The 23947-nt window shown below is 37.5% G+C and overlaps 1 protein-coding gene across 1 annotated transcript in view; it reads right to left on the minus strand.

The window, feature by feature from the left end:
- LOC128983686 (programmed cell death protein 4) overlaps positions 1-23947 on the minus strand; it is a 128051-nt gene that overhangs the window by 11874 nt on the left and 92230 nt on the right. The window contains exons 5-7 of the mRNA XM_054403088.1: positions 17775-17934; positions 12190-12412; positions 11661-11771 (exon numbers count right to left, since the gene is read on the minus strand). Coding sequence (XP_054259063.1) covers positions 11661-11771; positions 12190-12412; positions 17775-17934 — 494 coding nt within the window. The remainder of the gene's footprint in view (positions 1-11660; positions 11772-12189; positions 12413-17774; positions 17935-23947) is intronic.

Consider the following 23947-nt stretch of genomic DNA (forward strand, 5'->3'; position numbering starts at 1 on the left):
CATTTCGCGAAGCCGGGCTACATGGCCAGCTCGTAGCCTGCCTTCCTACTCTTCTCCTCCTTCTTGTTCTTGATCTACGAGCCTTCGAAGAGAAAACTGTGAAATTGCTAACTCCGGCAACCGCAAACTGATAAGTTTATATTTAGTTATAATTATGTAGATATATAAGTTCCAATTATGGTTGGCTAAGTCAGGAAACAAGCGGGGAGCCTTTCTGGCTCACCAGACCATTGAAATGTAGGAAATCACAACTTAGTCGGTTGGCTGCCTTCTGCAACCAACCTTTTCAAACATGAAAAACTAAACCACATGTTCCCAGAATGTAGTTTAGCAATTATCAATTAAATTCATACATATTTCACATTCAGTATTCCATTTACATATTATTTCACTCACTCATCAATATTAGTAAGTAATTATCCATGTTCAGTTCATAGTTTGAAGGATAGGTCTACAGTTAAATAGTTAGTGAAATTAGTGTAAATCAAAGCTGGCTAGGCAAGTGTTCTGATTTGGGTAAAAGGTCTCCGTCCCTCTGGTCCCCAGCAATCTTCCTAATTTTATTGGTAGCAGATTCAGCACGCTTAAATTAAGTTTGGTCCAGACACAGATATTCCTAACCTATTAGCATTATCCTTTTTATTCCCTCCTGATTACCCGAATTCCCACCAATGTACCCATTACCCCCATAAGTTCACCTCACTCACCCCCCCCCCCCCCCCCCGGCTACATATGGTAGCAGAGCGTGGTTGTTCTGTCTGATCTCCGGGCCTTAGTACCCAGGGTTCAGACTGTCCGCGCGCAGACTGTCCGGATTTCCCACAGCGCAGTGTTGAGCACAGACAGAGCTATCAATTAAACCCACCAGGGGATTGGCGGAATCGACAAAGCAACCACAGTTTTCCAGGCCACAGCGCCCAACGTTTCACAAATGTTCAATCACAGACCTTTCTACCACACATTCCGCGTTTTCCTTTTCACCAGAACAATCAGCAACTTCCAAGGGAACATCAACCATCTCAGCGTTTTGTGTCAAACCGGGAATCTCCGTCGACATTCCAAGCTCAGGGAAACTCCAAAGGGGAGCACCGTTAGGCACCGCAGCGCTTCCCTTGTTCAATCTGTAGGTCAGGTGCCCAAGAGGCAAAATTTGGTCTATAAACCAAAGGGTTCCCCAAGCATTCCGCCAAACGAGCTTACGTCACCCTAAATTTTAGGAGAATTTTTAAGGAAGCCCTTATAGATACCGGATCTTCGTTTTGTTTGCTGTCCTCTGAAACTTATCAGCTCTTAAAGCGACATACCAACGCAGTCGTCAGTAAAAACCCCACAACATTTTCAGCAATACTTATCCGCAGCCGGCGAACCCATAAATTTCGAATTTGCAGCAAAAATTCACTTTAAAATAAAACACCTTTCTTGGACGTATCAATTTTTTGTCACTGATAAATTACCAGTTCCCATTTTGATAGGGTCTGATTTTTAACAAAAACCAAGGCACTAATCAACATGTGCACGCACTCTCTTAGTTTTCCATATGGATCACCAGGATCCCCAACAGCCTTTTCACTCATTTGCACTCCAATCACCGAGCAGAAAGAACTTTCTGTCAATATGGGGGAAAATTTAAATCCCCAACAACGCCAAGTTGTCTCTCAGTTGCTTTCAGAATTCCCTGAGACCATCACTAGCGAGTTAGGGCGAACAAACCTCTTAAGTATCATATTTGCATCAAGGAAACCAAAGTTGTGCGAAACAAACCGTATCCGTACGCCCCTCCCAAGCTTCAACTTATGCGGCAACACATCGACGAGCAGCTACAGAAGGGAGTAATTAGACCCTCCACGTCGCAATCAGGGCCGCATTTAGCCAAACGGCGCCCCTAGGCACACAAAACAGTTGCGCCCTCCCTGCCGTAATATTGGTCGCGAAACGTAAATAATGTCACGATCATTATCATTGAGTTGTATATACAAGGATAATCCGTTGATATTTTAAATAAATCAACTCCTGTAAAATGTATAATATTGTATTAAACTTCGCATTAATTGGCATATGACCTGTCCTTATACTAGACCTCTAATGAGATTAACTGAACAATGATAAATACTTTCCGTCAGAAAATCTTAATCTTGTAAAATGTAGAAGTGGAACATTTACAATACCATATTGTTTTATTGTGTTGTACACAATAACACGTAAAATACCTTTATGATGGACAACATTCATGTCCCGAAACATAATTAAAATTGTCGTTATATAAATATTCACCTATTTCATCATCTCTAAACGAAATACCGGCATGATTCAACAGTGTTTACTAACATAACAAAGCATAAAAACAGAACGACTCAACAGGTAAGTTAACAGGAGAGAATTACACAGCTGAATTTTGGCAGTCGCTGCAGGGATGTCGTCGGGACTACGGCAAAACGACATATCACACGCAAAAGAGCAGGTTATTCCCACTGAGCTATTATAATAACTGGAGTCACCACTCTGTGTTTAAAAAACGTACCACTGTTTTTGCTGGGTTTTTCCAGGTTTCGTGTTGTTAGGTTGGCCGTGTGATCGGTTGGTGGGACTTGTCAAATTAGAGGCATCCTGTTGTTTTGTTGATAGTAAACAAAAATATGTCAAGATTATGATTGCAATAAGTTTATTTATTTACTTTACGAACAACCCATTTTAACAAGGTCATAAATACAACAGCGATGGTTCAATATAAGTTAAGTGGGTGGGCCTGTAGGGCATTGACAAAAATAATTACACTATGCACAGTAAAAATAATTACCAGGAAACTTAACTATTTTCACCATTAATCATAGCTTGAAAATAAGTTAGTATTTAGCATAAAAAACAATTCATAATGTTTCAAAATAACTTTAAATACACAGGTTTTAACGTTCAATAACTTAAATAAGTTGGAGTCCATCAAATAACAGATAACCACAAATAAATAGCATGGATAGGTTAGAATGAATTGAATTTGACAGCATCCCACCAACCGATCACAAGGCCAACCTAACAACACGAAACACCGAGAACAAACCAGCAAAAACAGTGGAACGTTTTTCTCTAATGTTCAAACAGAGAGTAGTGATTGAAGACATGTGTTGACGGACGTACAACATAATCAGTAGGATCTTCATGCCTGGGTCCGTCAACAATTTCTGCCGTTGATGCTTGAAGATCCTCGCAGTACGCACTTCTTATACCTAGGAGGACAATCGGAAGAGCTTCCAGTCAGGATGAATCGTGATGACACATCAGTGAAGCTTTGAGACGACGATGGAATCTCTCCACCAAACCATTTGCACAGGGATGGTAACTGCAAGTCCTGATTCTTTCAGAGCCGAAAGTTCTTCCGAGGGACTTGAAGAGTAATGATTCGAATTGGCGGCCTTGATCAGTAGTTATTCTTGAAGGAGCGCCATAACGAGAAAACCAGCACGAGACTAGACCTTCGGCGACTTCTTCTGCAGTAATCCCCTTTAAAGGATGAACCTCGGGCCATCTAGTGTAACGGTCTATGACCGTAAGACAGTATTTGTATGGTCCTGCTGGTGGTAAAGGTCCAATTATGTCAACATGGATGTGCTCAAAGCGTGATGATGGTAAAGAAAATGTTCCTAGAGGAGCATGAACATGTCGTGTTACCTTGCAACGTTGGCATCGCTCACAAGTACGACCCCAGTTACGACAATCATTTTGAATACTTGGCCAGACAAATCGATCTGCTACAAGTATTGCAGTAGCTTTAATGCCTGGGTGGCTGAGGTCATGTAGCGAATGAAATACCCTCTTCCGTAGTTCAACTGGAATATAAGGTCTTTGGGTCCCTTTGAGATTCACTGATACATTACCAGGGTCGTTGCGTTGCTGAATGTTGGTGGATAGTTCATCATGTTGCTCTCGTAGATTCGCCAATTGAGCTTCGATTTCTTCTAGCGACATTGGTAATATTGATGAAGGAATGTCGTCCTTTTTGTTGTCGTTGTTCGGGGTCACCAATATATAGCGATGTTTACTCTATATGAAATAATATCACCACTATATGAACGAATATTTGATAAAGTTTTATTTGTAAACGAAAGAAGAAGTGTGTTGAATCATAACATATTCAAAACTAAACATTAAAAAAAAAGTAACAGCTGTTACATAATAAATATTAAAACAAAGTATAGACTAAAAAAAGGCAACACAGCTGTGGCTAAGTTGACGCCACATACATATACAATTCTTTTTACGACTTGTGTGTATATAGCGATTCAACCTTTGAAGACCATGTGGAAAAGGTCAGGTCAGTAATTCAACGCCTCCGCGACTCAGGACTCACAGTCAATCCGGAAAAGATCACAGTAGCCTCCAATAAAATTCAGTTCCTGGGCCATGTTTTTTCCAATCATACTATTTCCATCCACCCTGGCAGGACACGACCAATAGATGAATTCCCCATCCCCAAGAACATCAAACAGTTATCCCGCTTCCTAGGAATGACAGCCTTCTACACCCGTTTTATAAAGGATTATGCATCAATAACGGCACCTCTGAATCAGCTAAAGAAGAAGGTTGTCCCTTTCGTTTTTGACCCCGACCAGCTCACAGCCTTTTAAGCCTTAAAGAAGGCATTGGTTTCCTCCACTATCCTCCGCATGCCCGATTTCAACCGACAATTCGTTGTACACACGGATGCCTCCGCAGGGTTGTCAGCAGGATCTTTAAACAAAATTCACGCATTTTTCCCGGTTTTCCCGGCTAAAAAGTACGGAATTCCCGGCGTCTATTATACCTATAAGAACGGCACAACACAAGTTACACTTATCAGTAAATTAAAAAAAAGCAAGCCAAATTGCCCAAGGGACTACGTAAGCCCCGACCGATGAAACGGTGAACACTTCGTGACACATATTAGTGACGCACTGATGGTCGGGCGGGTAAGGGGTAGCGCGGTGGGTCATTTTGGGTGCCATTTTGATAACATCCACTCATAATACTATATTTGGCTAATAATTTGTTCAGAATTATCAGAGGTTATAAACTCTATTACCTTAGACATTAATTGATCAAGCTAGTACAGTAGGCTAGACTAGTCATTTGTTCAGTTTCAAACTCAAATAAAGGCCATTCTTCTTACTTGTGTGTAATAATTGTTTAATAATGCTTATAAAAGGTTACTATAAGGTTGTATTACACAGACATACGTCACTGCCACAAAAACTATTCTCTAATGTGAATGAATGAACTGAGTGTTTATTTAGTGTGAAGCCCCGCCCACCGTCTAACGGGACATGGGGTAGGAAAAGAGAAAGTTTGCTCTAAAGCCTAGTTCACATGCCCTCCCTTACCCTTGGCGTCAGTCGCTTGCAGATTTCCATTACACAAACGTTTCTGAGTGTTAATTATTTTAAAACACTGCAAATGTTTGAATTTGACTGTGATGAGGTCTAATAAAGTTTCCTCTAATTTATAAATAGGCTTAGGCCTACAAGTATTAATCTAAGTCATTTGACAGTTTTTGTATTTATTTAAAGCAATTGCAGTTATACTTTTAAAAAACTACATACATCTTGACCTATAAATACTTTTTGTAAGGAGAGTCTTTTCTCTATAAGAAGTAAAAACGATCGTGGTCAAGGAATGACTGTGTTAAAACAGCACACTGTCAATTTTTACAAAAGTATTTTGACTGAAACCTGGTATTTTTTAAAGAGTTGTAGAATAAGTCGACGTCTGTGGAGTAAAGTATGGCAATAGATAAGTTTTACTTTTAGCCTACAATAAAGATTATGTTTAGGGACTAGAATCTCCAAAAGAGTGCTTTTATAAAACATGCCATAGTTTTATTTAGTAACAAAAGTGTTTGACTATGTTCCTGATGATACCAAGAGTATAGGTTCGGCAGAGTGGATTCACTGTGAACCGGCCTGCCTGGCCCTTATGCACGACGTCACTATAACTTCCGTGTAGGGGTGTCAAAAATGGATTGTAACAATCAATGTTTTGAACCTGTCTGTAACTAACCTAGTTTTTTTATACTTAAATACTCATTATGCATAAACGAACACGTACTACATATCGGATCTCGAATCACGATAAATTATCGATACCCTTCCCACCCACAATAAGCAAAGCACATAAAACGATGTCTAGCAATCGTCATTTGCTCCATTGAAACACGAAAGTCGATTGGCTGACATGGTAGTGCATTGTCGCCTCCTGACCAATGAGAACTGTTGTTACATACTTTTATTGTCAACATTCACCATTCGTTATAACATTACAAAATCTACATGGACTAAGGCTTATGATATTTTTCAATAAATGCATTGTGTCATAGTAGCACTTAAAACTTCACTAAACTCTTTGATCAGGTAGATAGTACAGATCAATATGGACCTACTTTTTGGCGCAATATAGAGCAAGCCTAACCATACGACGATGACGATGTTAAACTTTAATGGTTGAATATTGCAGGGAGGAAACTGAACATTTCGACGTGTTTAGGTGATTTATTTTGTACTAAAAATAAAAATAATACATCTAAATGTCTGACTTATTGATACAGACATTGTTTAGTATAATTAATTTCGTGTTGGCAGGACATTCGCGCGCCGGTTGTCTCATGAGTTGAGTCTGACATCTTGAAATGTAGATTGTGTTGTGCAATGAGCTGAAGCTAAACAATGTCACCGGCACCATCGCTGTTTTGAACTAGATAGTTTCTATGTTGGCTATGAAAATTGTTAACCGTGATTACAAAACTAATACTGTAGCTATAAAGTCAATAAATGTTTAAAAAAATATTTATCCCTGTCGGGTGTCCGGTGTTATCGGAATCGACTTTTGACAATCGAGTCTTGGTACCGAACCGATACCAATGTCCAAGTGGTAACCAATGGATGGTGGTATCGATGACGATAATCGATACATCCCTTTTTAGAATAGAATTGAAATTTCAATACATCGCACTCGCTGCATACCTATCACTATCACCATCACCCAGTGTCAGCTGTCGCTGTCAGTGAAATGGATGACGCAAGCGATGCCTTGCCGATTATTATTAGGCCTAGTATGTCAATATTGAAAGGGGTTAAGGGATTAAATAAAACTCAAACATTTTCCTTTCTTATTATTTACTTGTCAAACATCAACGAAATCGGCTTAACCTCTACTAATCGACTTGAGTTGCGAGTATATTTAACTAAGTGCTTCCGGCGACCGGCGGCGTCGGCTTCCCGCGTAGGCCTATTCATGGTGGTAGGTAGTGTACATCCAACTTACCTTCTGCTTCTTCCGAACCATCGCCACTCGCCAGTAAACCGTAAATTTTGGTTTACTATAAAATCAATCAAGAAAGTATTGCAAAACGGTTTATAACTATTAAAATTACTTGAAAAAAAACTGTATTAACGATATCAATTAAATTCATGGAATAATACGATTTTCACGCATATTTCCCGGTTTTTTCACGGCTGTTAAAATTCACGCATAATTCCCGATTTTCCCGGAATTCCCGGCCGCTGACAACCCTGCTCCGGCTCATCAATCGGGGCAGTCCTTCTTCAGCCTAATGGTGATCAGTTGTTCCCGGTTTCCTATGCTTCCCGAGCTCTAAATAAGCACGAGCTCAACTACTCTACACTTCAACTCGAATGCCTTGCAGTAGTCTTTGCCTTGCAGAAATACCATCAGTAATTAGAACACAGAGAGTTCGAGCTGCACTCGGACTGCTCAGCCCTCACTTGGCTTCTTAATCACCCCCGTCAGATCGGCAAGATTGCACGTTGGATTTCTTTCATTAACTCCTTTCAGTTCAAAATTTACCACGCCGAAAGGGTCAACAAACAAATAAAGATAGCCATCCGAATTTTCCACCATGAACACCAGAAACGCTGGGATCAGGAATTACACTGGTTCCAGATAGCCTTCAACTCTGCCCATCACGACTCCACCAAAACCTCCCCAGCCCGTTTATTCCTTGGTAGAAACATTTACCATCCTTTAGAGCTCCACTGGAATCTCGACAGGCTAATCAACGACCGGGCTTCCCCACAGTCTTCAAATGAAGAGTGGGGAAGAGCCGTCGGGAACCTCATCAGGGCTAGACAGCTTAGGCAGCAGAAATATGATCTGGACAGATTGCCCAACCCGTACAAGACCGGGGACTGGGTAATGTTCAGAGAACATCACTTCAGTAGAGCTGCCGATGCCATCAACCAAAAATTGCTCCCTGTCTGGTCCAAACCTTGCGTCATTAAAGCATTTTCTTCCCCAATCACGGCACGTTTGGTAAATCCATCAACAGGAAAGTTCATTAGAAATGCACACGTATCACATCTAAAACGATTTTTTTCAGCCACAATTTAAAAAAAAAACAACAAGCTCAACATCCCTTACCCAGATCAGAACACTCTGCTAAAGTGATATTAGGTTAAGTCTTCTCAATCTGTCGCTGTCCCCGCCAACGCCCGGGAAAATGTGAGTCTCAGGGTATCCTTCCCTAGGATGGGCTGCCCTACACGTCCTTCCTCCGTGCGTTGTCGGCCAAATCTTTCACCCCTCCCTTTTCGCCTCTGACACCCACACTGAGTTCAGTAAAGAATTTTTTTTTTTATTGAATATTACTTTCCACGGGCGGTTACATTTTATTTTTATTTTTTTTATTTTTATCCCGTTGGAAAGGGCTCAGTGAAGGCACCTTCTGTGGTGACTAGTGCACTAGTCATTTGTCTAGAGACAAACTCTCTTCTATTCTTTCCTATCCATCCTTATCTCATTTTCACACTTCTTAGCTTAATTAGTCACTAAGGTAGAGGTAGTTAGATTTAGGGAGAAATAGTTACCAGTAAGTTAAGGAAATCAGAACCTTTTTTGCAAGAACCAAATGAACCGGAAACTTCGCCTAGTGCCTTTCAAGGAAAATACTTGGCAAGGAAACAATCTCCAGAATCCCAAGAATACCTTGGGCGCAGCCAGCGATGCTCCGGCCTTGTCCGCATGAGTCATCAGCCAACACACCTTGGGCGCAGGCAGCGATGCTCCGGCCTTGTCCTCATGAGTCATCAGCACACAACATCTCTACCTACACTCAGCCTGCTGCCTCAACACTTAGCCCATACCATCAGCACCTCTCAAGACCTAAACCGCCATCACCAGAAGACACACCAGCTGATCTCAATCTCCCAGAGTGCACTTCTGCAATTCCTTGGGATGAAAACTTTATAAAAAAAAATCTTTTGTGCGTGCAGTTGTCCGACCCTTTTTGTTTGACAGCAGAAAACAATTCAATTCCAATTTTTGCCAGGTTAGGGAAACAAACTGTCGTCCCCACAATGCCTTCCTCTTTTCACAGGGGGGGGGGGGGGTGGATCCCGCTCTCTGCCCTGGTTGGTTCAGGAAAATCCGGTGGTCCGAGGTGCCATTTACAGCCAGGCTGGTCAGAACCTTCAGGCTTCCACATCTGGAAGCAAATCGTACGACAAAACTTCCCCACAAAAAAAAAAAAAAAAAAAAAATTATGAGATTCATCTAGTTTCTTGAGTAATCTTTTGAGTAAAACATATCGAATTTGGTATTTTTGTAAAGCTTTTTAAACGTTCTACAACTTTTTTCATTGGCGGTTTTTTATATTTTGTACTAATAAAACATTACAAGCAAAAATAAAAAAAATACAGGTTTTTGCAAAATTACGAAAAATGTACTTAACATACAACAAATGTGTAAATGTAAAGTAGATAGCATTTAAACTTATCTTTAAAAAAAAAAAAAAAAAAAATTCATTCCGATCCGACAAATAGTTTGCAAAATATAAGCTTTTAAAAAATCAATGGCCGTCATTTTGATGACGTCATAGCCGGAAAACGTGAGGGGTAGGAGGTAAACACCCAGGTTTTTTAAACTCCCTAGACATCAAACTAAAACGTTATGCAATAATATTGAGTATACGCAAGTTTGCACACTAAAGTATAGCCAGCTGCTGGAATAATTGTCTAAAAGTACAAATTCATATTTAAGAACACCAGCATTTTCAATCATTCAGGATCTAATCTGTTTACTTTTGATACTGGGTCAACAATTATTTTCATAGAAATGCAACAAAAGATAAGTCAACAGGAGCGATTGAAAGAAGTAGATAAAGAATTTACAATAAAAAAGTCATAGCCTATTATAGTGATAGAATAGTTTAATGTGAATAATTTATTATTAGAATAAACTGTTTCAATTGACAAGTAAAATCAGGTGTACAATGCAGTTGTCTGCTTGCAATATTGAGCGGAGCAGGAATATTAAGCAGGAGTGTAGTATATAAGCTTCGCTCACTCCGCTCAAATACTGAACAATATTTAGAAAACCCATGAAATAAATAAAAGTGTACAGTATACATTAATGCGAACATTTACAATTTGAAACTTTGAGTGTGACACATTAGCCCAAATACCTCCTCAACACATTCTTAAGTTAGCCTAGCATATTTCTTGTCAGTTTCAAAATTAATTATAAGTTTACTATGAAATTGATACAAATATTACAAAGATTTTTTCTGAAAATAAAGGAAATTCAATATGAAAAATACAATTGGATCAGCAAAGAATAAGATTGTTGCCTTTACAGATTCAAAGTTAACATCGACACATATCAATCATTAGTTTATGTCAGGCTCAATTACATTTTCTCAGTATATATTACACCTCTTTAAACAAATAAAAAAAACCTAGACCTAGACCTGATTATTTAGAGGGGCCTATTTAAATTGCTTGAGTAACAAACAATAAGGTTATAAAAGTAGTGTAATAGGAGGGGTCTAATATTGTTCCTGAGGTACGTCACCCAAAGTAACAGTACTAAAGTAAAAGTAAGGGTACCTACAGTTATAGTAGCAACGTAAACAATTAACATCATTTTGGTTCATAATATTCATATTTCATAAGGTGTACAACACAATAAAATTTAATATAAATACCCCCGCTGCTACAAACCTGCAGACTAAGCGAATTTCCACTTCCTTGACCATTATTTACGCTACATACTTGCTGTTGGGCTTAAACTGTCACAAATTTATTCTTCTTTAATTTAATAGTATAAAATTTTCGGTAAAATCAACAGTTCGCGAAATTGAGTGAAAAACAATAGGAATTGCCATATTTTTGATATTTCGATAACAAGTGGCGCGCCCCGCGGCGAGCGGCAGTATCTCGAGGTGGATAACTTGGATTTTATGTTATGGGCCCAATACTAACAACATATCCAAAAATCAGAACTACCCGACCTTTTGCATACCAAAATGTCTTATTTTACTGGACTAAAAATATATACCTGGATCCATTAGGATTGTAATTGTATCATTATCCTAGTAATAAATAATGAAAGTCGTAAAATGACCTCTGATAGACCTTGGTGCTCCTAACCAACTAGCAGCACGGTAGACCAAACCATTTGTTTATGTAAATTCTCGATTTGGATTATTTGCTAAAAACCAGTAAAACAGACAACCAACATTATCAACCGACCCATCCCTAATTTCAACAAAAATTGGTCCTATACATTGTGTGATGGAAAGACAGATAATCTCATTTATATCACAGTATATATTTGTAGTTCTAAGTTCTTACATATTAGCATAGCATAATGTGTATTTAGATATTTAACTGATAGCCTACCCTCTCCATCATATCAGGTGTGATTATGACAGCTGCTGAGAGAGACTTGAGCAGACGACACATAGCTTCCTCCACACTGCTGCTGAGGGCCTCTAGAGTCATCACTACAGCCTGCAAACATCAAATAATTTGTGAAGTGTGAGCAAGTACGTAAATTAATTATATCTGCTTATAACACCTCCTTAAGTTCGTTACAATACAATCAATTATCCTTGGAATATTTCCACAAAACTAACATAGCAATACACAGCGAGAGCAGGCGCGACGCTCGGCACTAGGGTGAGTCATGCCTTTATCCCTACTCCTGGCGGACAGAGCGAGGTAGCGACGGCCCGTTTTTCGATCCCTACTTCAACCTGAGCGCGCAATCCAGGGAGTTATTATACATTGATGGTAGCAGCAAGCCTAGGTACTCATTAAACCTAATGTTAATGAAATACATTTAATTGAAAATCAATTCAGGCAAAAGGAAATTCACTTAGTCGGCAGGTTTGCTGCGGCGGGGGTATTTATTGTGTAAGTTAAATACCTCATAAACAAGTTCATGGTGGAAATGTGGCACTTCGAGTTCCACCAGGCAGCGAGTGGCCTCGTGCATGTCTCCTGAGGAGAGGTACTCTTGTAGCAGCAGGTTCATCTGACGGACCAGGTACTTAACGGGACGCAAGCCACCGCCCACTCCCCACACATTGTCAAGTCGCACCAGGCCATGCTTCATGGACAGTAAAGTCTCAGATCTGTGCAGTGCTGCCCTGTAATGTACACAACCAATACAATACTTATATTGTCTAAACTTTGTGAATAAAGAATATTTGATTGATTGATTGATTGATTGATACTTAAGTTAGCTACATTGGAATTCCATACATATTCACCCAGATACAACATTTCACCTTAAACCTCCAAGAGTACTTGCTTTACTTGTATGGTAGATGGAACACGACATGAGTGGACGGAAGCATAGACAATAGAGTAAATATAGACTGTCAAAGAAAGGTTTTGCGATCTGCCGCTAGAGCGTTACCGCCGTTCGATATCGGTTATCGGTATTCGATTCGGTGTCGACCACGACTACTCGCCAGCTGTTACCAGCACTACCACTCTTGCAAACGAAATGATTACTATATCGCTAGTGTCGTCTTCTGCAATCGCGTCAAAATCATGAACATCTTCCGCGGCTGTGTAGACATCATCATTGAATGCCGTGGTCACGAAACGTTATTGTCGTCGACGATTGCGGCAAAATTGTGAACATCTTCAGCGGCCATGTAGACATTATCGTCTTGCGCGATCGCAGAAAAGACGTGATCATTTTTCCCGCGGTCTCGAAAACGACGTATATTATAGCATAAATAGCACGGTCGCTGTTTAAGGACATCTCCCGCGGTCGTGTAGACATCATCATCGTTTTGCGCCGTCACGGAAACGTGATCGTTGTCTAGTGCGATCGAGATAAAATCATGAAATTTCCCGACTTTGATATAAAAATTAAGACTAAATCCCAACTTTTCAAGACCATTTTGAAATTCAATACTAATACCTGACTTTCCCGTTTTCCCCGCATACTAGACACCCTGGTTAATTAGTTTTTGACCTTGCAAATATAAAACAAAACCTTCCAATAAACCACTTCCTAAAATTATGGATTAACCAAGAAAAACTTTGAATCATTGTAATGAAACTACAAAAGTATAAAAAAATATACGTTTGAAAAAATACAATAAAATATGGCATTTTAAATTATTTTATTGATTAATACTAAAAAAGTCAGTAAACACCAATTCCGGGGAATTTCTCCAAAGTTGGCAACACTACTCCCAACTACCAAGTTGTTATGGAAACGGTCGCTAGCGCTTGATGATGCAGCGGTGTGCGCCGTAACTACACATTACCCCTAGCGGTCGGCGCCGGAATGTACGCTAACCGCAGCACAGCTGACAGTCTATATTTATTTCTTTTTGTCTATGACGGAAGTTATCTAGAAGTGAATTCTAGAAATTACTGGTGTCTCGCCTACCATAAGTATTAGGTATTAATAGTCAAAGGTATTAGTGATTTTTAAGTACATGTTCTACTTATTATTGATGTTACAACCTTCAGCTGTCCTTCAAACCTTGTCACTTCAAGGGTACTGGCCTGGTGATAACTCCTGTGTGAGTTGAAACTAAGTTGCCCTACTGCAAAGTCCTAGATTGCAAGAATGCAGGTATTTACACTATTTTATAGGATTAAAATGTGATCAGGAGACTAAAATGCAAAGACTTTAAAAAAATCCTGACTCTAAAATTTGTTTAGATACTGGTTTGTGCTACAAAATTGATGTGTCGCTTGCAATTTCTATCAGTTTGTTTTTGGTATTGTCGGTTAATTTCATCCTGGTATTGTAATAGAAATCATGCTAAGAAACTGTTAAGAACTCTTCAAGTTGAAATTCTAAGGATAACAGTTTTTACTCGATGGTCAAATGATTAAAATTCTAAAGAGCTATAACCAGAAATACCACATTCACTTGTTCATGACAAAGCATCCATTTACATGTATCTTGTAAACCCTGTTATGTTATGTACCAATAAATATTTTGACATAGGCCTACTTAAATACTTTTTCTACAGCCACCCGACAAAGTGGTCTTCCTTTCACTGATTATAGTACAGAAAGCTGGTAATTGCTGCATTTACTTACTTTAGCGCACACTTATTAATTTGTCACACTGTTTTTACTTTGTCGCACACCAGTATTCCAACTGAACAACACAAAACAGTGTGCTTTTATTATGCACGTAATTCGTGTACGCATGGAAGTAGATTGGCAGCACTTAAAGATCCTACGACTACGATCAGCTGGTGGAGCAATTCCCATTTCATTCAATGTTTGGATTTAACCTAACCTAAAAACGTGTTGTACAGTGTTTGAAAGTAATTATTTATATGCTTTATAGTAACTGTAGGAGAAATATAATGTGTAACGCGAGTGCAAACTGCCTTTGCTGCACTTGAGAAACTTTCTCTGTAAACATTTCTCTCGTGTGCAGCAAAGTGCCACTTCGCCCACTAGTTACACAAATAACTATTACTATTGATTAGTAAAATAAATTTTTTTTAAGATAACATGATAACACCAAAACTCCTATTCACAAGTTCGCTACGGTCGTGCGATGGCCGGTGGCGGGAGCGGCCAATAAGCGTGTGGATAAGTGTGAAAAAATGTTTAAATTTAGATTCATCCAATAGGAGAGGCATATTATAGCATGTATCTTACTGAGTTTCAGTTGATCTGGACGTAGTTTTACAATAATTCAACAGATAGTAGCACTAAACAGCAGACCCTCAGTATCACCAAATAGAGAAAAAAAAAACAGGAACAAAAATCCAGATACACCATCAAAAAATATCACAAAAAGGCATCAAGCACAATTTTGAGGTTAGGTTCCTTCCACAATGCTTCACTGCAGTAATTGTTATCATTATTCTATTCAATTTCACTAAATCCAATCAAAAACCCCAAACTACACTAAATTTGGAACAGTCCCTTCCACCAATAAAATAGTCGAATCTGAAAACTAACTATACTAAATTGAAGTATATAACTGGCACAACGAGCAACAATTGGAAACAAAGTTCCCTGCGCGAGCCGGAGCTCACACTTAAGCAAGGTTGTTTTTATGCAAGGAGGACGACATTTCCCGCCCCACGCCGATGGTGCCGGTACGGCAGGACGGGAATTCCCGATCCTCGCACTCAACGTGTTAAGCTCCATTCTTACTATACGGTTTTTGCTGTAAAATTACAATTTTTTTTGTAGTGTAAAGAGCATTAGAGCTTTCACACTACACGGTTACTGCAGAAAACTGTGCTTGAAGTTAAAAAAAGTAAGGTGTCATACTGTACTGTGTGACGCAAAATTCTAGAGGGGGAATAAACTAGTATTCACCTAAGTCAGGCTAGGCCTACCCCTAGAACCGGCCACACTCAAATTTCTTCCCCGGAGTGCTCAGAAGGAGCCGAGAAAAATCCAGGGGTCAAAACGAAGTTGTCACGGCTTTGACTGATCAATTTATTAAAATTTAATCAAAGGCTCAGAGCTCTAGAAGCGCTCAGGAAATCCTGCAGACGCCCAGTTGGAGCTATATCATCCCAGCCTTCGCTAACGTGTTGTGGAGAATTTTGCCTAACTTTTAGAATGACTCTGTAGGGCCGACGAGTATTCGATCTTAAGCCAATGTGATTTAAATACTCGTACTAAACTGTAAAATAATTGGTTAAGGACGTTGGTAATTGATATAATATCGAATATAAGGTAAAAACAATTCCTACAGAGTCGTCGGGGCTTAATTAATATAATTGGACGGAGAATTTATCGTGATACGTTTAAAATAAATTTAATACTAATATTCGTGGCTGATTGTTAAAATCAGCTTACTCCCAAGACTCTAGGTTCTCTCGCCCGCCAAAGACGGGGTTTAGAACTCAGACGACAAGTCTCGGGGCATTAAAACGGCGAATTAATTAGAATAAACGTACGTAATAATCATTCGTAGAAATTGTAATTTTGAAACCGAATGATCTAAATCAAACCAAACGATAATCACCGCTAGTAGCTGGCAGGCAGGAACTGGTGGGTCTAAAATCAAGTCGGCGAAATTAAAGTTATTAAATTTAGTTATTGAAAATCGAATTTGGAAACGGGAATGCGAATGCTAAACGTAAATCGTAGCAATGTGATTAACTATTATAGCTAACCTTCGGTAAACAAATTATCGATGGTCGTCTGATCGTGCAAGCGTTGTTAACGGGCGAATGTAACGACGAAGTTACTTCGAAGACGGCGTTCAAACGAATAATCCTGTCTTGGAGTAAAATCCTTCTTTCCTGCCCGCTCGAGGCTTACGCGCTCAAGCGGCGAACTCAGGTACTACTAGACAACAGCTGATCGCAAATTCACTTATTGAGCTCTTGAGCTGGTCTAGTTCTCGTCTGTCGTCTGTCAACAAATAAACACCAGTTTGGTGTGATGTCGTCGTCGGCGTTAAATACCTGTATAATCGGCCGGTTTAACTTTATTATGGTAAGCGAATGCTATTATGAATAAATATGTAGTTGTGGTTGTGTTTGTGTACTTCACTGTGAATAAAAAATAGGCATACGTTCTTTGGCCCATAGCCCAAGCTATGGCCAACACATAGGCCTAGGAGTAGGCTATTGTGGTTAAAAATCGGGTAAGTTCTGATGTTCATTTATTCGTAGTACGATTTTACTCCCCTTAAAATTTGGTACCTTACAACTGTTTTTCAAATCAAGAAACAGGTGATGTAAAAAAGTTTTTACTTTGGAAAGTATTCATTTAAACTAGCTATTTATAGAGTTTGTTACACCAATCATTCAACATTTCATATGGGTTGGTGTTTGAATGATGTTCATTTGGTAAAGGCAAGACTTAGTTCGAGTATATTTGCTATGAAATGTTTGTGTGGTGAATTGAATAAGAATTCTTTAATACAGGCTTATTATGGACTATTTCATAGCCATTTAAGGTATGGTTTGATTGTTTGGGGATCTTCTCCTCATGCAAATGAAGTTTTTATTATGCAAAAAAAGTTCTTAGAGTCATTGCTGGTGTAAATATGTGTCATAGTTGTAAAAATCTATTCAAGGAGTTTAAAATTTTGACTTTGTTTTCTTTATTTATACATCAATGTCTACTTTATATTAGAGCCAATATTCATTTATTAGACTGTAGAAAACATGTGCACAGTTATAATACTCGTTTTTGTAATAACATTAATTTGCCAAAAGTAAGACTAGCCAAGACAGATAAAAGACCAATGATGATTGCAATTAAGTTGTACAATAAGTTACCATTAGATATAAGACTGCTTAGTGATAAGGATTTTAAAATTAAATTAAATTATTTTCTATGTAAAGGATCCTTTTATTCTATAGAAGAGTATATGTCAAGACAATGGACTGTTAAGGACTTCTGTTGAATATTATTTATTTATAAAATTGACGTGCCAATGTATTTGCATGAAATATTTTCTGGCTGAATAAAGTTCTTATTCTTATTCTTATTCTTCTTAATGTTTTCTAAAAGTTTACAGGATACAAACAAACATACTGGGCATGTTCCTCCTCAATCTTTTCCTTGAACTGTTGTATTATCTTGGGAGGCAAACAGTCGTCAGCAACAGCACGAGCCAGGAAGTTTCCCAGCACTGTGGGGGCATCAGGAGTGTCCAGCATGAGGTCAGGTAAGTTCCTCAATAGAGTGTCAAAAGCTGTAATTTAATACAACATAATCATGAAACAAAAATCAGTTAGCCATTGTAGTACAAGGAGGAAGTGTTTGGCAATGTTGTGTGAGTAGGCTGGTACTGTTGTTAAACTGCTACTATCCGAATTAAAACATACATGTACCGGTTATTGGCAGTGCTGGGGTTAGGTGTGAGTGAGTAGCAAGACACAAATCCCCGAACAGATCTGGACGCACGCACGGAAACTTATGCGAAACTATACGGTTGTACCTGAACTCGCCACTCTCATTCATGACGTCCTGTTAAAGATCGGTGACAACCTCTTGGACGACCAACAGACATGTTTTTTTTAATTTCATATGCATCGTCTTTCAAACATCTTAAAGCACTCACTTGTATCAAACAGTTCGAAAATAGCATTTACCGCACATCTTTGAACATAAAAGTAATATAAGTAAACAAAAATGTAAATAAACAAACTATTGTCAATTTTATTAACCAGCTGTTTTCGATAAATTAGTCGAATAACGTTAACTTCTTAAAACGTTTATGGCGTAGACCTTTGGAAATCGGCCTGTGGGGCAGAGCCCTAAGAGAATTAGTTCATTCCAATACTTTTTGGCAAATCTACACACTCTGAGCTTCATTTTGATGTGCCATATGCCTATAATTTTATTTGGTTAATGGCCTTAACCATTTACATAAAATTTGATTGTATCACTTTCATAATATAATAGATTTTCATTTCAACTAATTAAAATATAACCAGCTGTTTCCTTAATTAATAGTGTGGATTCAAACATACTCATCTGTTTAAATAAAAGCAAATATTTTTTCCATAAGGATAACATGCAAACTTTAAAGGCCACTGGGGCAGAGCACTCATGGAATTTCTTGAAAACACCTGTCATTGCACACCTAGAACTTAATTGGAACCTTCATTCCAATTCCTGAGTTCTTATGGCTTGTAGTTTTTGAGATACAGTGATCAGTGAATGAGATAGTGGTATTTGCCGGGAGTGTTGCTGAAGGTTTAAATCCCGGAAGGTCTAATTAGACCTTCGGCAAACATTTTGTATTTAGTATTTGTTGCTGAGGGTCTAAACGGGCAGTATGTCGAAGGTCTAAATCCCGGAAGATCTAAAAGTACAGTCAATGCAGAAAACTCACCCACTGATACTGTTTTATACCTTGCGGGATTTAGACCTTGGGCACACAACCTATATTTTGTAAATAAATGTTTATAAAATGAGAGTTGCTGAAGATCTAAGTCCTGGAAGGTTTAAAAATGCAGGCATTGTTTCGCCAGAGTTGAAGGCTATACACACAGTCAATAACGCAACAACTTGTAGAGTTGTAATTATTCTCAGTGATAGTTTTAGTAACTCTCACGTCTATTATTTTGCTAGCTCGTTATTACGAGTACGATGGAGATATTACAATTAAAATAATCTCCATTTATATTTTATACATATCGTTCAATATATAGTATCAGCTTATAAATACTGTTTACGAATACTTACTCTACACAAACAATACAAAGAAAAACCACCTATAGCTTTATATATAATTTAAAAAAATGAAATTAAAAGTGCTTTTATTTACAAATTAAGTGTACAATTCATTATCCTAGCATCACATATACAACAATGATCATGGAGACCGGCTCTTGCGGCTGGTGAACCTGGTTAGCACTTTAAATAAAACCAAACAAATATTAATAATTAAATTAATTAAGTTAAACTTCAACTGTAACGCTGGCTGCTGTTGGTGTGTAGGGATGCCAACCTCGTGTATGTTGAAACTTATTTCCCTGCCATGCTTGTTTCCCAGAGGATTCCAATGTTTCCACTAGTAAATATTCTTGTTTATTATTATTTTTTATAATTTAAATGGTAAACGACTTTCAGACATTGACAAAACAGTTCAGATGTAACTCGCATAAATAAAGTATTATCTTATTTACTATAAAAGGTATAGAATTACCTGAGTACTGCCAGAGTGATCCTGTTTGTTCCTTACGGATAACGCGTTTCAAAGACTAAGTCTTCATCATCAGATCTTGTACAAGAACATTAAAACACTGTCACTTCGAAAAGGTTGTCAAGAGTTTACATACAAAACACGGACACATATTATATACAAACGTGGACGTATTACGAATAAAAGCGAGTAGGCCTACCAACGAAAACTTACAATGTCCGACCGCACAGTTACAGGTGAAGGTCATGACTGCGATGCGGGAGACGGTCTGGCGGTGGACTTTGTACCTCTCGGCTCCTTATTCATCAGCTTTACTTGGTTTGTTATAAGAGTGTCATACAGAGCGTTGGACTGGAAACTGATTTTGTTGTTTACTAATGTGTTAGGTTGAATTTTGGTTGATTCATAAATTTCAAATTCTTCTAAATCGTCCATAACGTTGCCTTTATTATTGCAGAAGTGTAGAGGGGTTAAAATTGTGTTAAAATCACTTTAGTTATGGTTTTCATTTACAAGATTTAATGCAAAATTTGACTTGCTTTAGGCAGATGTTCTTTGAGTCTCGTCTGAAATGTCCTGCCTGTTTGCCCAATGTAAATTTTGTTGCAATCGTCGCATGTTAACTTGTAAATACCAGTTCTGTCGGCTGTATTGTTTACTCTATTTTTATCAGGACTGCCTGGTAGTTTTTGCAGTTTGTTTACTCCGAAGTTACGTATACTTTCCTTTCATTAGGTTTAACTGCATTCCTAGTGTTCTTTTTCTTTAAGTGTTTTTTAATGATGTTGTCTATTATAACGGGATGGTAACCATTTTTATGCGCGATATATTTAATAGTAGTTTTCTCTTTTAAGTTTTCAGAGCTTAGTGGTGTTGATAGAAGCCAATGAAAGAAACTGTTGTATTCAGCCATTTTATGCTTACAGGATTGTGTGATGTTTCATGAATTGTAGTATCTGTTAAGGTTGGCTTTCTGAAAATATCGAACATGAAATGTTTATCACCTCGCATGACAGTTAAATCCAAGAAATTGAGTTTAATGTCCTTTTCCAGTTCTATTGTAAATTGAAGTTTAGGGTGGATATTATTAATGTATTTAATAAAACAGCTGGAGTTGTCTTATATTGCCGTCAAAAAGTATTGCTATGTCATCAACGTATGGGAGGAAAAACATAATCTTATCTTTATAGCGGTTGTTATCTGTCCAGGGGCCCTATTTTTGAAATGGTTGACTGTTGAGTTGAGTGTCGAGTCATTCTATTTCCAATCGTTTCGTATTTTTGAAACGATTGACGGTGGACTTATACTACCAAAACTACTCAACACCTATCGAGCTGTTGAGTGGAGGTTGACTGCACTTTCTTCTTCCTCTCTTTCGGCAAAAAATTACTCTTTTTGAGTCGACGCCATATTGTTTTGTTATTGCTTTAATTTACTAATTAGTAATTGCGATTTAGAGGTTATGTATTTGTTGTCAATGTCTTAGCTTAGAACCCAATACTTTATGCGATTGTTAATTTTATTTACTGTGTCAATACTAGACTATTTAATCTATTTACTTTGTTATAAGACTATTTAATTTGTTTGAAATACACTAGGCATACTAATTGAACTTATTACAATACTTTATGCGATTGTTAATTTTATTTACTGTGTCAATACCAGACTATTTAATCTATTTACTTTGATATAAGACTATTTAATTTGTTTGAAATACACTAGGCATACTAATTGAACTTATTAAAAGATAATTATTGTTATTAGACCTATGATATAAGGTATTAAAGATTGTGGTAGAGAGAAACAATATCATAGTTTGTTTCAATACCATTCACCTAATAAAGGGATCAAATTAATTTAAGTTACGATAAGCTTTCAGTGCAATGGCAAATAGCCATAAGCTTTAACCTAAATAAAAACACAATTAAAAATAACATGAAACAAAACGATGAAGAAAACTAAAAATAAGGTGATGTGTTCTGAAATAGATACGAAGAAAGCAAATAATAATGTATTTAGGATATGCCTAAACTTATAATGAGAGCTACACCATAAAACAAACAAACATCCATAGTAAATTTTATTGTTAATACTTATAAGTTTATATAAGGTAATTTTGCAATCACTTTAAGCAAGACATAACCTCAATCTCTCAAGAACGGAGTTGACAGTTTACCTCAGTATCTCGAAATATGGTAGATTGAGATTAGCTGATCCAGATTTTAGAGTAAGAAGAGGTAAAATCGAAGATCACAAAAACTCTGCATTGTGATTGGTTTAAAATGACGTCATCTGAATTTCGGGCGGTCGTATGCTCTACATTTCCAAAACGAGTCACTCAACTAGTGATTTCCAACTCACTTCCAAACTGTTGGATTTCAAAAATACCAAATCCTGTTGTTGGTTGAGTCGAGTGTTGACTGTAGAGTCAACTGTCAACCATTTCAAAAATAGGGCCCCAGATATGTTTGCCCTCAAAATCGTTGAGGTATATTTCAGCTAATATTCCTGATAAGGGTGATCCCATTGCCAATCCATCTGTCTTTGTGTAAAATTCATTATTAAAGGTAAAATAGTTTTGTTGTAAGACAATTATTGTTAGTTTTATCAAATCACTGATGGCTTTTTCATTGAGGTCGGATTTTTGTTTCAGATTGTTTTCTAATATTTCAATAGTTTCGGGTTCTGGAACATTCGTGTATAAGTTTACTATATCAAGTGAAGCTAATGTATATCTACTTTTCAACTCAACTGTTTGAATTTTCTCTATATTGTCCTTTTATGATTCGTTCTAGTTTTTTAGCAATGAGGTAACCTGGAGCCAACATGTAATTAACTAAAGGCCGAATAGGAAAATGATTTTTATGAATCTTCGGTAATCCTTTTAACTGTGGAGCTTTAGTGTTGATTTGCTTTAAAGATCTAATTTCCTTGTCAATAGCTCTTTATTTTGGTTTAAAACCTTATTCAGGGTTTTTGTGAAATTGGCTGTGGGATCCTTATTTATTTTCTCGAGTTGATTTTGGTTAATAATGTTTGAAACTTTTAGGTTATAATCAGATTTGCTTAGGGTTACAAGAGAATTGCCTTTGTCGGCCTTAGTAACAATCAAATTATTTTCTTTTATTTTGTTTTGGATGGATTTTAAAATTCTCAGTTCATGTTTATGCATAATAGTTAGCTTCTTATTTTTGGAAGATTTGTTCAGCCTAATGATTTTATTTTATTTCTCATTCACTAGAATTCTAACGGTGTTCTAAAGTATTATTATCATGTATCATCTTGATAGCTGATTCAGTGTGAATGATCTCTGACAGTAAACTATTCTTACCATTGTAAGGCAAATCGTATTTATGGCCTTTGTCAAGAAGTTTGAGTTCAACCTGATAGAAAATAACATTTGATAAGTTAACAGTTCTTTGATAGAATTTATGTGTGGATTGTTCGACATCAGCTACATGGGTTTTGTTGATCAAGCTATCTAATTTTTTACTCAAAGTTTTCTTTTTTGCCAGGATTTTCCTATTTATTTGGGAATCAACTTTCTGTAAAATATCATCAACCTGACACTTGTGAATGTTGTTGAGAACTTCCACATGTGTTTTAAATAAGAGTTTGTTTAGCATATCATTTTTTCTATACAATTGTTTGAGTTCAGTTCTAAGCCAAATTTGTTCTGCTACTTTTTTAGCCTTTGGTGCTGCAAACAATCTGTTTTTTATTTTAACATAAATGTGTTAGGGGTTACGTTTTTTGTAGTACAATCCTTGTTGAATTTGTTATTCTGAATGGTCTTAAACAGTTTTATTTTGGTGTTCTTGTACTTGTAGACAAGTTTTGCTTGGCAAGCGTTCAACTTCATATTTTGAGTTGTTTTGTCTCTGGATCACAGAACAAACTATAAAAGGTATAAAATTACCTGAGTACTGCCAGAGTGATCCTGTTCCTTACGGATAACGCGTTTCGAAGACTAAGTCTTCATCATCAGATCTTGTACAAGAACATTAAAATAAAACACTGTCACTTCGAAAAGGTCGTCAAGAGTTTACATACA

The sequence above is a fragment of the Macrosteles quadrilineatus genome, unplaced genomic scaffold (assembly GCF_028750875.1).
Source record: "Macrosteles quadrilineatus isolate MER2022 unplaced genomic scaffold, UCM_ALF_1.0 Scaffold_1__1_contigs__length_201487025, whole genome shotgun sequence".
NCBI lineage: Eukaryota > Metazoa > Arthropoda > Insecta > Hemiptera > Cicadellidae > Macrosteles > Macrosteles quadrilineatus.